At 36.9% G+C, this 16,285-nt stretch overlaps 1 protein-coding gene across 1 annotated transcript; it reads left to right on the top strand.

Moving 5' to 3' along the window:
- The first annotated feature begins 279 nt into the window (after positions 1-279).
- Positions 280-10,532, top strand: drd4b (dopamine receptor D4b). The gene is made up of 4 exons (XM_027153200.2): positions 280-960; positions 4,778-4,890; positions 5,125-5,717; positions 9,635-10,532. Exons 1-4 carry the CDS (start codon positions 724-726, stop codon positions 9,877-9,879), a joined length of 1,188 nt encoding a protein of 395 aa, XP_027009001.1. The 5' UTR covers positions 280-723; the 3' UTR covers positions 9,880-10,532.
- The last annotated feature ends 5,753 nt before the right edge of the window (positions 10,533-16,285 follow it).

Below are 16,285 nucleotides of genomic sequence, written 5' to 3' on the forward strand. Positions count from 1 at the left end.
ATGGATTACAACAGCAAAACATAACACCATGCTTCACTCTTGTCAGCCAAGTACAGATATCTGAGGCTATCGTGGGTGCAGAAACTGAACAGTTAAAGGAAGATTAAGAAAAAAATTATCTAATGCTTAATTAATGCATGTAGACAATCTTCTCCCCTCAAAGGACTCTCTATCCACTTCACATGAAATCACCATCATCAGCATCAGCATCAGCATCATCACCTGCTTCTTCTTCTTCTTCTTCTTCTTCTTCTTCTTCTTCTTCTTCTTCTTCTTCTTCACAACGTCATCACTGGATCACATGGAACCGTTAAATGATGTAAAGCTGTTCCTCCCACGCGGCGCACCTGAGCAGGATGTCTGAAAGCACTCACAACTTAGTGTGAGGGCGCAGAGTCTTCACAGCCCTCAGTGAGAAGCTTCTACGCGGTTCATACAGCAAAAAAATCGCTTGCCTTTCACTGGACCAGCATATTCAAAATATAAAAGCGCGAGCAACGATTATATGTGACTTTACGCAGCAGTGCGTCAGGAGACATGGAGACATGGAGATCTGCTCCTGAGCTGCTCCGTTAGACATGGGGTAGTTCTTTCCTCCCCTCCCCCCAAAAAGCGCGTCAGAAAGATGGTTGCGGATGTACCAATTTAAAGAACCTGATGTTTGGGTGAAGAAGATGCACTGGTGTGGATAAGAAAAGTTGTCCATGTCGACGAGGTTTCAGGATGAAGAACCTGAGCGAGCTGAATATCACCGCGCCGCACATCACCGTGCGCAACTTCCCGGCGCTTATATTCGGCATTTTACTCATCGTAGTCATCATTTGCGGCAATGTCCTGGTCTGTCTTAGTGTTTACAGGGAAAAAGCTTTAAAGACCACGACCAATTACTTTATCGTGAGCCTGGCTGCGGCTGATCTTCTGCTGGCTGTCTTAGTGTTGCCGCTGTTCGTGTACGCCGAGGTAAGAGGCAAATGAGCAAATTTATGTATATATGTGTGGACCTGTAATGCACAGGGTGAAGATAATAAAAGTTTGGGTAAATTGTCCATTATATATCAGCCAAAAAAAACTGCATAATATTCTAACTAAATGGCAAGGCTCCATTCATTTTCAATTATGTATTTTAAAAGCAAAGTGGTTTCTTTCTTTTTTTATTTTAATAGAGAATTTTAAATCTGATAAGTGCCCATTTCTTTCTTAGATGGCTCCTCTTGTCCATTAGTCCATAAGCACTCTAAATGCAGAAGATTACTGGAAGATCTCTTAGAAATTCTTCACAATACCTTCATGAGGGAAGCATTAAAGCCAACCTTATCTTCTTAAAATATTAATGTGATTAAAAAGGCTATACTTTAATGAGAAATATTATTTGCTTATAAACTCTATGGTCTTTTTTATTATGTCCATACTTTCTTTGGGATAAGAATACATTTGGAATACTAAAAAAATCTGAGAATGGAAAGAACATTTTTTAGTATGCTGAGTCCATTGGTTACCGTCATATCCGGCCTGACTGTTATGAGACCTTGAACATGTGCATGAAGGGGATTCGTGCTCTGCTGGTTTCATGTTCCTAGTAACTGCAAAAGAGCCACTGTTGGGCCCTTTCCTGGGTTGTGTCCTATGTCACCTGTATTGCAAAAATGCCAGGTGAATAAACATTTACATTTACATTTACATTTACAGAATTTGGCAGACGCCCTTATCCAGAGCGACGTACATAAGTGTGTATAACATAAACGTGTATAGGCACACAAAGTGGATATTGCGTGTCTGGTGCTTTAACACCAAAGTGTTTCAGACATTACTACAATTTTTGTATCATGACTCATAAAGAGTGGATTGTCAAGCAAAGTAATATTTATAGAGCATTTACTTCATTTATGAATCATGGTCAAGATGAATCTGTAGCCTACCCAAAGAACACGGGTACGTGGTAGTGACACACATTCTAAATATTACAGTAGTTCATTGCTGAACACACTCACACACACACACACACACACACACACACACACACACACACACACACACACACACACACACACACACACACACACACACACACACACACACACATACACACACATACACACACACACCAACACACACACACATTCATGTACTCTTTCACACATACCTGCATGGTTTTGGAAGGAAACCGGAGAACCAGAGCGAAACCCACACAAGAACTCGGAAAACATCCAAAATTCCAAATAGACACTTCCCCACACTCACGATCAAACTAATTACCATGGAGCTTTATGTGTAATTTTATTTTACCTCATTTTTTCCCGTTTACCATTTTGTATTGTTCTTTCTAGACTGAACTCTTACAGTAATGTGTTAAAGTTTACACATAAAGATCCATACATGTTTGTCCTATAACCCTTCAATCTTGGACAAATATTACAAGATTCAATTCAATTCAAGTTTATTTGTATAGCGCTTTTTACAATGGGCTTTGAACAGAAGGTAAACATAAGGTAAAAAATTCAAGATATATATAGTTCACAGTGTGTATGTATGTATGTATGTATGTATGTATGTATGTATGTATGTATGTATGTATATGTATTTATCCCCAGTGAGCAGTCTGAGTCTGAGGTGACTTCAGGCAGCTGTGGCAAGGAAAAACTCCATTAAATTGTTAAGGAAGAAACCTTGAGAGAAACCAGACTCCAAGGGGAACCCAACCTCATATGGGTGACATTAGAGGGTGTGATTATAAATATACAGTCAAACAAATGTTGAATTGGTATAAAGATCACATGGAGTTCAGATCTCCTCATGGTATCATAGAGTCCAACTGGAGCTGGTAGATCTGTAGATGTCCCAGGATTCTCAAAGATTGACTCATTCGTTCAGTAAATGCTTTAAACCTTGTCAGGATCATGAGACATTATTCCAGGAGGCCAGGCTATCGTACATCACCATGTGCAAACATTTGTACACAGATTGATGTAGGGGCAATTTAGAACAGCTACATGCATGTATTTGGATAATGCAATAATGTTATAATTTTTTATTTTTTATAATAAATTGGACTGCATAGGTAACATTTTTTGACAAAGGACCAAGAGCGAGCGTCTTAGTAATTTAAAAATAATATACATGGTAAAATTGTGACAGTGGTGAAACAGTGATCGCTCAAAATGCCTATATTGAACCTAATTAACATCTAATATACGATGCAAAATTTTGCATACCCTTGGGACAAAAGACAAGAAATTTGATACAATGTTAAATTTCAGTACAGTTTCAGAGATGTTGTTTCTTTCGATCTCACAAGTAAAACATTTATTTTTTAATTCTTAAATTATTTATCATTTTAACAGTCACAATAACATGTTTAAAAATGTATCTCCTTTTACCAGCTTCAAAGTAAAACGGGAAATAAACTTTACTTTTGTTATTTCCTCATATTTTGGATTGTTTCATGTTTCACCATGCACCCATATTGTATTTTTTATTTGCAAATTGTATAATAGAGACCAGAATCCATGTGTACAAAATTTTGCATTCAACTATACAAATGACTAGAGACAGACAGACAAAGAGAGATGCCTGGAAATACCTCTGTCTTGTTACGTGTTTATAATTTAATCCACTTATCTGATCTCATTAACCTTGGGTCACTAGCACAGATTTAATCTGTCTGCCTTGTTGCATAAGACAGGAGTTTAGTAATGCCTTAACAGACAAGATGAAAGTCAACCCTACTTTGAGGCTCCTTACAGTCATTCCACACACCTTTATGTATTACAAAGATTCAGACAAAAACCGAGAAAATCCCTTAAATGGGGCATGAATGAAAAGATTAACCTTCACCCACTTGGTGTTTGTACACAGACAAATCCCTTGAGTGGCGCCGATACCTGCAAGTTTTATATAGCTAGGTTCTTAGAGTGAGAAAATTAAACACAGCAGGACTTAATAACACATTGTAAGTCTTAAACGTGTTGTTCAGGGGGAAAGAAAAAATATACAGATTTGACCTTTCCTCAGAGATATTTAAAAAGTCAAGATAAAGAGCATCCAAATGGAGTTAAGACACCAACATTAGACACAGCAATATGTAGGATAACGAAAGAAGCTGCAGGCAGAAGTGATCAAACACTTTTCCTAAACCATGTTGAGGTGTTCGGTATAAATGAACCAGTAGTATATAACTTAGCTGAAGCCTATAGCAGAAGCCCAGTTTAAACTTGGAAACTGTTGATGTATAGTATATTATATATTATACAGTAGATTGTATACTCCGTATATTATATGTAACTGTTGGACCATATCCCAGTAAAAAGTATTTAATCAGCTCAAACTGTGTACCTTGAAAAATATACTGTAGCCTAGTTGACTAAAATATGACAAAATGTTCCAGGGTTCCGGCTGTTTCTGCAGCAGATCCTATATTTTATCTATTCATAGGCACCCAGCTCAACGCAGCTCTTCAGACCTCAGAGGATGGCACATAGAGTTTTATTTTTTCAGCTAATTTGGTCTGATTAGAAAATTGATAACATGGCTTAGTGAATATAAGGTGACAATGAAAACAGAATGTTCAAATGATTGAACAGAGAATGGAGTATGGGTTCATTCTCTGCTAGTCGAAATGGAACGATACAAGTAAATAACTATAGCCATGGTCTAGTCACTATTTCTTAAGCTTTAAAATGATAAAGACGTACCTCTGTTGTAGATGAATGCATTGAGGTGTGCTTATGGCAAATGGTTTTAGGAAAGGAACTAGTTTTAGATTAGACTATATTCTGTCTAGTTTCAGGGTGGTGTCTGGTCCTTGAACATGGTCATCTGTGATGGGTTGATGGCTATGGATGTGATGCTTTGCACAGCCTCTATATTCAACCTATGTGCAATCAGCGTTGACAGGTTTGCATTTTCATTTTATTTATATCTAACATATACAGGAACATATTTTCTTAGTGTTTATGAATAGCTTAAGTGGCCATGGAAAAGTTCTGCAAAATGTCTATAAACATAAACACCACTGTTTAGAAGTTGAACTGTATGGGAAAAATTTGAATTTGTCATAATAACCCCAAACAGCTCTCTCTATATGTGTATATTGTAAGGTCTGGTTTAACGTCTGTGCATTATTGACAGGTTCATCGCAGTGTCTGTCCCACTGAACTATAACCGAAGGCATGTGGACCATCGGCAAATCGTCTTACTTTCGGGCACTTGGCTCCTTGCCTTAGCTGTGGCCTCCCCCATAATTTTTGGCATAAACAATGTCCCAAACCGTGACCCAACAGTGTGCAAGCTGGAGGATGACAACTATGTAGTGTACTCTTCTGTCTGCTCTTTTTTCATCCCGTGCCCCATTATGCTCCTGCTGTACTGCGGGATGTTCTATGGCCTCCGTCGCTGGGAGGAGGCCCGTAAGGCCAAACTGAGGAAGAGTATCCAGGCCTGCTGTAAGCTTCAGCATGCTGCTGCTGCTGCCGCTCTTCCACCGCTGGCAGCCTTGCCAACCCCTATGCCTGCGTTGCCTCGCGTCATCCAGCAGGACTTGGCTCAGTGCAACGTGGACGAGCTTGATGATGACATGCAACCAAGCTGCCCCTTACCACCGGAGTACAGCACCATTCATACTGTTGCCTACGCTGAGATTCAAAGTACAACCCAAAGAAAGAAGAGGGCCAAGATCAATGGCAGAGAGCGGAAAGCGATGAAGGTCCTACCTGTCGTCGTGGGTAAGTGTTCAAACATAATCAAGGATGGCTTTAAACAAATATGGGTAATGCAGATCTCACCACAGAAGTACAGCACAATCACTGGCTTTTGATGTAGACGGGAATTCCATTGGATGACTTGTAGTCATGTCTTTCAGTAGAGCAGATATAGCCCATATATAGATTCAGGGACCTACCAATAAAGCAGGGATCTTCAAACTTATCCACAAATCCTATGGCTATAGGCTTTCATTCCAGCCAAATAGGAGGCACATTTGACAGCTGATTGTAAACCAAGATGAGCTGAATACACAAGTGGATTTGGCTGAAACCTCTTCATAAATAACTATACTTTTAAGATTGTGCTTTCCCCAAGAATGTTTCCTTTTCAGAAATATTTTGTCATGTTAGCTTAAATGTCTAGCTGACATACATAGTATTTAAAACACAATATTATTTTTAACATTTTAACCATTAATGACTAAAAATCCTTTAAGATATTCTACCAGGTTAGCATATATTAGCTAGCTGGCAATTTTATCCCCAATATTAATGAACATGGCTTAAAATCCAGTCTGATTTCCTTTTTTTGCCAGCTGGATTTTTACTAGCAAATATTATGAACATTTATTATGAATCAAAAATCCAGTTAGCAGTTATCTCATGTTAGCCAGTGCTAGCAGTAAAGAGCATTCTCATCTGTGAGTATGAATTAAAAAATTGTATTTGAAATCCTGTCACTTGACTCACTTTATTTCATGTTAGCTATTGCAGTAAATATCATAATATCAGTTCTGAATATAATTTTTAAAATCTCCTGCAAACCCTTAAAACCCTTAAAGGTTAGTGCATGTTACCTAGCATCCTACTAGTGAAAATTATATATATAATTAGGTAGCTGGTTAGGTGTAGCATTGACATTATGAACATTTATTGAGTTAAAAATTGTCAGATTATCATTTAGTTCAGGTTAGCTAGTTTAGCTGGGCGTCTTAGCAGCGATGAGCATGAACGTTTAAAAATGACACACATCCTGTCAAGTAGTAGTTAGCTACTTAGTAGTTGTTACCTAGCTGCCTAGCTGAATAGTGAAGGTTATAAACATTTATGAATGAATAATTAATTGAAAATAATCATAAATTCTGTCAGAATGTTCTTAAAAGCTTGAAGTTCTTGAAGCCTGAAGCTCTTGAAAGTTATCTGGATACAAAATATGCGGAAAAATAAATAGCAGCATTTATCTAATAGAAGTTATCCATATATGGACGCAGAGCTGCATACCCTTTACCATATATGGATTTAATGGCACATTCACATTTCCATATATGGACTCAAAGACATGACTGCTTTAGATTAGATTAGATTAGATTAAATTAGATTCAACTTTATTGTCATTGTGCAAGGTATATGTACAGAGCCAATGAAATGCAGTTAGCATCTAACCAGAAGTGCATAGAGAGCTTATTTACAAGTGGCAGTGTAATAAATACAGAAGGTTATACAGAAGGTGTAGTGATATTTACATATAACTGAATAAGGGTATATATAGTGTGGTTTTTATATAAGTATGATATAGTATGAAGAAAGATACTGTTTTTGTTGTTGTTTTTTTGTACTGTACCATGCAACATAAGTTTTTAATGACTCTTTAATAAAGATGTCAGCTGACAATCATTTCTTAATAAACTTAAAAAAATATCTTGATAAACTACCAGAGGCAATGCGCAATTTTGTCTAATGTAATCGTGAAGCTATATGCAGATACTGTGATGGGCTGGAAACCCGGAAACTCTCTGCATAAATAATTTGAGTCATTCTGTGACTCATGTCGGCAAGATAGATTAAATTTTTTATGAATACTGCTTTGAGCAGATTTTGTATACAAGCATATTAGTCTTTCACAAAAATTATATATATATATATATATATATATATATATATATATATATATATATATATAGATATATATACAAATATAACATTGCTGACTGTAGAACCCAGATGTTAAATGTCCCATTATTTCTATTTCTAAATGGATTAAACTACTAACTATGCTATAGACTAAACTACCTGCAACCTGTAAATACCTTAATCTTACCTCTTACCTATTACCTTCATTATCCTTGTTTGGGTTTAAAAGGTAAAAATTCACATCATTACTATCCAGCCATCACTCACTCGCAATATTAACCCAATAGCAAGGATAAACAAAGTTAAATAACAGGTTACATAATGCCCCAGTTGGATTAAGTAGGTTAAACAGTTTGGTATCATTTCAGTGAAAAACATATACTCAAATATTCACTCATCCCTAATTCTGATCCTGGAAACGTTGGCTGTGTCTAAAGAGAAGCTGAGTGATGTTCACTGTAGAGAGAATAATAAACACACTTAATGAAGACAAACCTGAAAAAAACAAAAAACAAACTAACTAACACATACACCGCAGTGTACTCCTGTTATTTTCTTTATATTAAACCAGTCTCCTGACCCTTGTCTTCCCACAGTTCAAATCATCTCATAATTCAGAATGAAAAAAAATTGTAATCACACCTATGACACCTTTAAATGAAACACAGACCAAGCTGTCAGATTCAGATAGCGTGTTCTGCATTCACATTCCTCACCATTTTCTACTTAAAGCTACGTTTTCATGGTGTGTCGAACTTTTTACAACCTGGAGCCATTTAAACAGCTTTTTCATTTTTACCTTATTCATTTTTTAATAAGTAAATTATCTGATTATATCTAACACTTCATTTTTCCTCGTAGGTCACAATGATGCACTTTTTTATAATAAGAAATTAATACTTGGGCCTGAGGTTATTGAGGTCTCCCTCTACACAAGCTCTCGAGTCTGTTTTACACACTATAGTTAGTCGGTGCGTTGTAGTGCCATGCAATACAGAGTCCAATATTACTTTACTTTCAGTATACCTAAAAAAAAATCATGTCACTGGATGCAGGATGTATAAGATACCTCTCCACATATTTCGAAACATGATCTTACCTTTTATACAAACTGATGCCAATAGATATGAGACAGATAGCATTTGAATCTTTGATTTAGCATGAATTATTTGAATAATTCCCCCAAAAGGCCTGAAGCAATTCTTCCTTATAATACATGATACCAGATATATACAGCATGCATTACATCAAAATGGGCATCCATCCAGTTTAATCAACGATTTCATTTACAGCTCATATACAAAAGATGAAACCACTGAATGCTAATAATTTGTGTCCGAACCCTGGAGATTACTTAAAATACGTCATATTTCAACGTCACATTTGCTGTATCAGAGTTCAACCCCATTAGTGGATATTTATAGGAATCCCATCATCATTTTTTTAAATAATTTAGCATGACATACATAAGACTCATTCATAAATCCAATTCATGCATACGGACCATGCTTTTCATGGCATTATTTGAATTTGGACACTAAGGTCATGTTCACAATGGGCTCATGTGCCGCAGTTGCATAATGCAGAATAAAAATGTGTGTCGCCAGTGGCATTACTGAATTATCTAAAGCTTTTTGTGCAAACTGTGCTGTAATGCGGGCTAATTCTAAGACTCAGACTTCTCATCCTTTATAAGAAGGGTAGAGGGGCATACTGCGGTCAAAGCAAAAAATGACAATGTGTATCTCTTTCCTGATGCTTGACTAAATAAACACTCAGAGTCTTTCCATGACTTCAACTGAACACAAATAAACGCTGTGTATTCAAAGTTTAGGGATTAAGTCTAAAAGGTACAGTACATCAATATTAGCATGAGGAAAAATTTACGCATAAATCAATGGAAGTACGACTGGCTGAATCAGTGTTATGAAATCATGATGTAAGTTATTTTACTTATATTTTATATTCACATTTCCATATATGGACTCAAAGTGAATCACATTTCATTTAATTCTCTTTGTCTCCAGGTGCCTTCCTTTTCTGTTGGACTCCATTCTTCGTAGTCCATACCACACGGGCCCTGTGTGAGACATGTGAAATCTCACACTACCTAATGAGCACAGTGACATGGCTGGGATACGTGAACAGTGCGCTCAACCCCATCATCTATACCGTCTTCAACACTGAGTTCCGCAGGTTTTTCCAAAAGTTTCTACAAAGCACCTGCTGTTACTCGGCTAGCAGAATGGATGAGACTATAATGATGCCATGAACTATTGTAAAGAACGTGCATACTATATAATATTAAAAACAAAAAAACCACACATTTTTATGCACGTTTAAAAAGCGGTGCCAATTATCATGTACACACGACTACGAAGCTATACACACTGGCCATTTTATCAGGTCCTACAACCAATTCCAATAATAACCAATTATATTGTATCTGATGATATGCAGAATTAGTCAGCTGCCCTTTACTCTGCCTATAAATATTATTCTCAGTGCTGCAGTGGTGATGGTCATGTGGTGGTTCTTCACTGATGCAACAAAGTATAAAAAGGGAGCTGACAACTATTCAAATATACAGAAGGTTTCTATTATAAAATCGATAAAGACGGTAAGAACTAAAAAACAGAGTGGTTGCTGTATTAAGAATCATCTTGCTGTAGCTAATCCCATTTTGTTGCTTTTTTTTTTTTTAAAGTATATCGGACTGTTGCCAATACTTTATATGCCTTCGAAAACAAACTGTATATTTGGCCATTGAATTAAATGTGCCTAATATTTACCAGGTCCACATTTCCTGTGGAGATCATTTTAAGTAAAGATACATATGATGTATACTCATCTGATGACTGAGATTTGTTTTATTCGATCTTTGTTGTGCTTGACTAGCTGATTTTAATTAAATAAGCATTGCGGCACTTTTATTAGATGTCCCTGAAGGATAGTATATAAGGAATAAAATACTTGAAGCCATGCTGCTACAGAAAAATAAAAAATACATATATATTTTATATATATATATATATATATATATATATACAGTATAAATATAATAAAAAAAAAATTAAAAAAAATAACACTAGCTCAACGCAAAGCAGTGTAATCAAATATATGTCATGTTGCATTAAATGTTAGATTAGAAATTTAGTAACTTACATTATATCAGCTGTAAACAATCGTTTCCTCACCAGTCTCCATTTTTTTTTCTCTCTCTCTCTTGAAGATAACATGCAACTGGTCATGTTACTGAGAAGCCCTCCTGAAGATTTTCCATCGGTGCTAAAACTTACTGACTTTTACAAATCGCTGACACTGGAGACTCCTTACCTCTGGAATGTTACCTAAATGTCTTTTTTATAGTGAGCTTATTGATCACGATACAATTTCCTGTTAAATAACTATGTTTTTGTATTAGTATTGGTATTATTAGCATGATGTGCCATACAATTGTTGCTCTAGAAACAATAACATATTAGAATGAGCGCATTAATATAAAGCTGAGATTTGAAATAAAGTCAGAGCTGGTTTTAAAGCTAAGATTTTAAATAAGTCAGAGCTGGATTTATAATCAAATGAAACCCCCTTCGGACCAATCGGAGATGAGAATTCGGCAGCATGGTTTTAAATATTTATGTATAGAACCTGAAGAAAAAAACTGTTACATGACTGAATCCAATACTAACAGTTTTAGCTGTTCATACTGTGAAATGAAAAGGGTGAAAAGGTATGAAAAGATATTTGGACAGATCTGACTGGTTACAACTCTGTAATGAGGTTTTTAAAATTGGTTACGTGCGTTCCAAGACAAGGCTTAACATGCAGTATGGATGCAGTAAAACATCAGAAACTGTCTAATTAACTACTCTAAAAGTCTGTCACATTTCCAGTGGAATGTATTAAATGGCATATCGTATTCTGAGACCGGGAACCTTTGCAGAAGCCACACATTTTCATTTCTTGTTGAATAATAGATCAAATGTCTGATCAAGTGAAGCAATGTCAGTTTGCTGAACTGGCTGGTTGGAGAAAATGTGACCTCGAGCCACGTTTCACAGTTTCTTTGTGAAGTGAGGAGCTTAATCATATCCCAGAAGACATTTGTATATAACCTTCATCTATTTACTACAATTCTACACTATTATTATTTTCAAAAGTGCCGAATAAAGCTATTTATTAAACCCTGCTATTACTCAAATTTGCAACTGAGAGACCGTTTGGTACTGTATAAGCTTAGCATATGTTACTTACTCACTTCCCAGACTGGGATAAAAGACAACAAAGTGGAGTGAATACCAGGCTAAGAGCTGGTTAGACAAGCTAATCAACATGCTAAATTCTAGTAAACATTTTTACTGATCGTCCTTTAAGGTTACTTAATAATAATGATAATAATAATATGTTTAATTTATATAGTGTCTATATTCAATAGGTGAACATGTTTAATATTAAATGTCACTAATGTTAGCTTCTTTGTTCTTGCACTAACGTAGCATCTAACTCTAGAACCAGCGATGCTTTAATAGACTAGTGCAAAAAATCTGTAGTGTACAGTAAGTGTAAAATTAGTGTAAGAACTAGCAACAACTAGCAACTTCTTTACAAGTGAAGTTAGCACGCTGGTGAATCTTGAGCTTTTTCCTTACAGGAAACAGATTTTACTGTTTAATCTCGTAAACAACATAACTGTGAACCACAAACTGAGTTTTTACTAAACTGAAGTAGAGCATTAGCAGAATATTGCCTTCCTGGAATGCAGTTTAATGTATTTTAAAGAGTACTTACTGTACTGGATGAACAGACTGTTTAGACATGTGCATTAAGATGGCTGGACTTCTTAATGATCATCAGTTACTGGATGTTTGTACCTATTTTAATCCTAAGAACCAGCTTTGCCAGCTGCATTTAGGCTATTTGTGTGATTCCTTCTACCTTTATGTCACACTATAACAGCTAGATCAATACAATTAGTGCTTTTATGGACATTTTCACACTTTAACAGCTAATATCTTGGTTCATGGAGAAGACAGATGTAAATGATTCTGTACAAAGGTTGTGTTACGTCCTGGATATCTTTTTTTTTTTTTTTTGGCTGTTTTTTTTTTTTTTACTTATCCACCCACCCATGTGTAATGACACGAAGTTTTCAAGCTTCTCAGTGAAGTGTGAAGGGAGCAGGTCATGCTTTTGTAGCTCATTAAAACCTGACATATCTGTGAGTCAGTTATCTGTGAATAGATAAACACAGATTTCTCACTTCCCAAAGCTCAGCTGCTCCATCTTAAGTGCTTCGGATAAATTTAGAGTGTTGGCTTGTGAAGTGCAAAATCTTTATAACAACTTGTCAGTGTATGATGTCAATGGTTTATAAGGTTGAAGAGGGTCTTTGTAGTCGGTAACAGTCTACAGGTTTTGTGCCTGTGGTAATCAGTTTGCGTTTATGTTGCTCAGTGAAAATTTCAGAGAATGTATGTCAATGGCAGTCAATAAAGGTTAGAGACTTATTGTCTTTAGTAGCCAGTGGTAGTCTAGAGTCTTTGGGTCTAGGTTAGTCCATTTAGAGACTTTGTGTCTATGGTAGTGAAATGGAATGGAAAATAGAGAGATTTGTGTTTGTTTCTCAATGAAAATGAATAGAATTTGTATATATGGTAGTCAGTAACAATCTAGAGGCTTTTTGTATTTGTTTCTCAATGAAATTTTAGAGATTTATTGTCTTTAGTTGTCAGTGGTAGTCTAGAGTCTTTGGGTCTAGGTTAGTCCATTTAGAGACTTTGTGTCTATGGTAGTGATTGATAGTGGATGATAAGGTATCAGAATAACGATAAGACCTCTCTTACTGTCCTTAAAGTAGACTTCAAAGTAAAAAATAAATCATAGACAGGTTTTTTTGGTGTGGTGCAATCTGATGAAAAGTGGAGTAAATGCTAACACGGTAACGTGCTACCATTTCTCTTATAAAACAGCATGGACTGGCATGAAATCTAATGTAACCTTTATTCCGTTTCGAGCTACATTTAATGTTGTGGAGTATCTGTTAGTCCCTGTTTTCACTTATGGTATATTTGGTTTCCTCACCAACTTTTGCTTTCTTGAAGATAATAAGACAAAAATACATTCTAAACTCTAAACTCTTCTCTCCTGAAGTCTTTCTACTGGTTGAAATATTTTACCTTTGACTGTTAGAAATCAAGGGGGCATGGTGGCTTAGTGGTTAGCACGTTCGCCTCACACCTCCAGGGTTGGGGGTTCGATTCCTGCCTCCGCGTTGTGTGTGTGGAGTTTGCATGTTCTCCCCGTGCCTCGGGGGTTTCCTCCGGGTACTCCGGTTTCCTCCCCCGGTCCAAAGACATGCATGGTAGGTTGATTGGCATCTCTGGAAAATTGTCCGTAGTGTGTGAGTGTGTGAGTGAATGAGAGTGTGTGTGTGTGTGTGTGTGCCCTGCGATGGGTTGGCACTCCGTCCAGGGTGTATCCTGCCTTGATGCCCGATGATGCCTGAGGCACAGGCTCCCCGTGACCTGAGGTAGTTCGGATAAAGCGGTAGAAAATTAATGAATGAAAAATGAATGTTAGAAATCACAGAAACTGGAGCCTCTTTCCAACTGATGCGTCTCATTCGGCTCAATCGTGTACACAAGTTGGCACATTGGTAAGGACCCTGGCTCATGACACATTGGGACACTCATGACTCATGGGCACGTAGTGCATGTATTTTATTTTCTGACATGTATCAAGTACATTATGAAAAATAATTCCAAACAAACCAGTCAGTGAAAGTCAGCGAATTTAAAAATCAGCAACAATGACAGTCTACAGTACTTAGATTTGTAGAGTCAGTTAACTGAGATTCTTCAGAAAATATGAAGTCACTTCTAATAATGAACATAGCAGTGCATTGTGGGATTTTCTTTGTGGGATCGTTCACTGGATGGATTTCGTGATTGAGAGAGACAAGCGTCCGAATCCTTGATCAGTGCCCTGGCGACTGAACTACTTATTGAGAATATGTTTATTATTAGCTGTGGATTATACATCCGCCAAGTATAAGTAGTGTAGAAGTGATAACATATCCGAATGAACGCATTAATATACAGCTGCCAGTTGAAGTCAGTTTGTGTTTAGATCAACACGTTCTCATTCAGTATCGAGAATTTTTTATAACAAACCTTTAGATTTTGTTTTTTACTGGACAATCTAAGCAAGAGATACTTTTTCCTTCAAACTACAAACTCTTCGAATGGAGACACGGAAGGTAAAAGCACGTCATGGCAGCACTCCTGACAGCTTAAGCTGCCTTCCTCAAATCTGGAGTGGTGACTAAGGAGCTTTATCTCAAAGCAGCAGAGAGAAGAAGTGGTGATATTTATCTGTCTTCGGTCCACTCAAGTGCGATTTAGCTTAGGTGCTCAAAGACCCCGAGTCAGAGGTGGGTAAAAGTTTGTCATCTGATGATTTTTTTGGTATATACTGTTGAGTGCAACTTTGAAACGAAACAAAGAGCTTTAATACCAGTCGCATTTTACAGAAAATCATTTTAATGAGTAAGTAATAAAAGGATCGAAAAGTGTATAATAAGATATTATCAAAGGCGAAATTTCATCTAACTTCAATAAAAAAGTTAGACTAAACTACTCACTCTCTCACCCACCCACTCATTTTCTACCGCTTTATCCGAACTACCTCGGGTCACAGGGAGCCTGTGTCTCAGGCGTCATCGGGCATCGTGGCAGGATACACCCTGGACGGAGTGCCAACCCATCGCAGGGCACACACACACTCTCATTCACTCACGCAATCACACACTACAGACAATTTTTCCAGAGATGCCAATCAACCTACCATGCATGTCTTTGGATCGGGGGAGGAAACCGGAGTACCCGGAGGAAACCCCTGAGGCACAGGGAGAACATGCAAACTCCACACACACAAGGCGGAGGTGGGAATCGAACCCCCAACCCCTGAGGCAAACGTGCTAACCACTAAGCCCCCCATTAGACTAAACTAAATCCTCTAAAATCATATTTTTTTATACACAGAAGTTTTGTCTCGGATTTCTGCATAATCCCGTTTTCCAGTTTTTTTTTCTATTCCCAAATGACACTTAGGAGCTTTCAGTCTTCTTTAAATGAATGAATTATTGAAAGATTTTTAACTGTATGACCTTTGTCATGACTAGGGTCTGACTTAACAAAGCAAACAAATGTGTTTGAAATTATTAGACACCTTAAATGAGGTACATTCAAATCAACTAACTAGAACAGGCCCACTTCCAAAGAAATAACAGTTATTATGGCTATTATTAATTGCTTTCACGTTTAAACTCTATGCAGTAATATTTGCTACTCAGTAGGAAAATAATTAAATGAACACAGAGGTATATTTTTCATGCAAAAACCATTATATCTACACATACCCAGATGAAAATGGTGATGCAACGAAGTAACAAAAATGTGCACAGTCTACACATATATATTACACCCTACTCGCTTCATTGCACGACTTTATTATGTTGCTTCTTGGAGTGACAGAAGTAGAGCTCCTATTTTGGTGTATTTTAGTTTTTTAGGGCAGTGCTGTGAATTTTGCTGATATTCAGCTTCTTTTCTTAGTCCACCCTAAATATAGGCCAGAATTCCGCTTTGGGAAGGAAGAAGACAACAGGAAAGTGA

Source organism: Tachysurus fulvidraco, chromosome 2 (assembly GCF_022655615.1).
Source record: "Tachysurus fulvidraco isolate hzauxx_2018 chromosome 2, HZAU_PFXX_2.0, whole genome shotgun sequence".
Lineage (NCBI taxonomy): Eukaryota > Metazoa > Chordata > Actinopteri > Siluriformes > Bagridae > Tachysurus > Tachysurus fulvidraco.

Excerpts from the sequence above, each read along its gene's own strand:
- drd4b (XM_027153200.2), top strand. The coding sequence starts at position 724 with ATGAAGAACCTGAGCGAGCTGAATATCACCGCGCCGCACATCACCGTG. Across the intron at positions 961-4,777 it reads CGCTGTTCGTGTACGCCGAG|TTTCAGGGTGGTGTCTGGTC; the intron begins GTAAGAGGCAAA and ends TATTCTGTCTAG. Across the intron at positions 4,891-5,124 it reads TGTGCAATCAGCGTTGACAG|GTTCATCGCAGTGTCTGTCC; the intron begins GTTTGCATTTTC and ends CATTATTGACAG.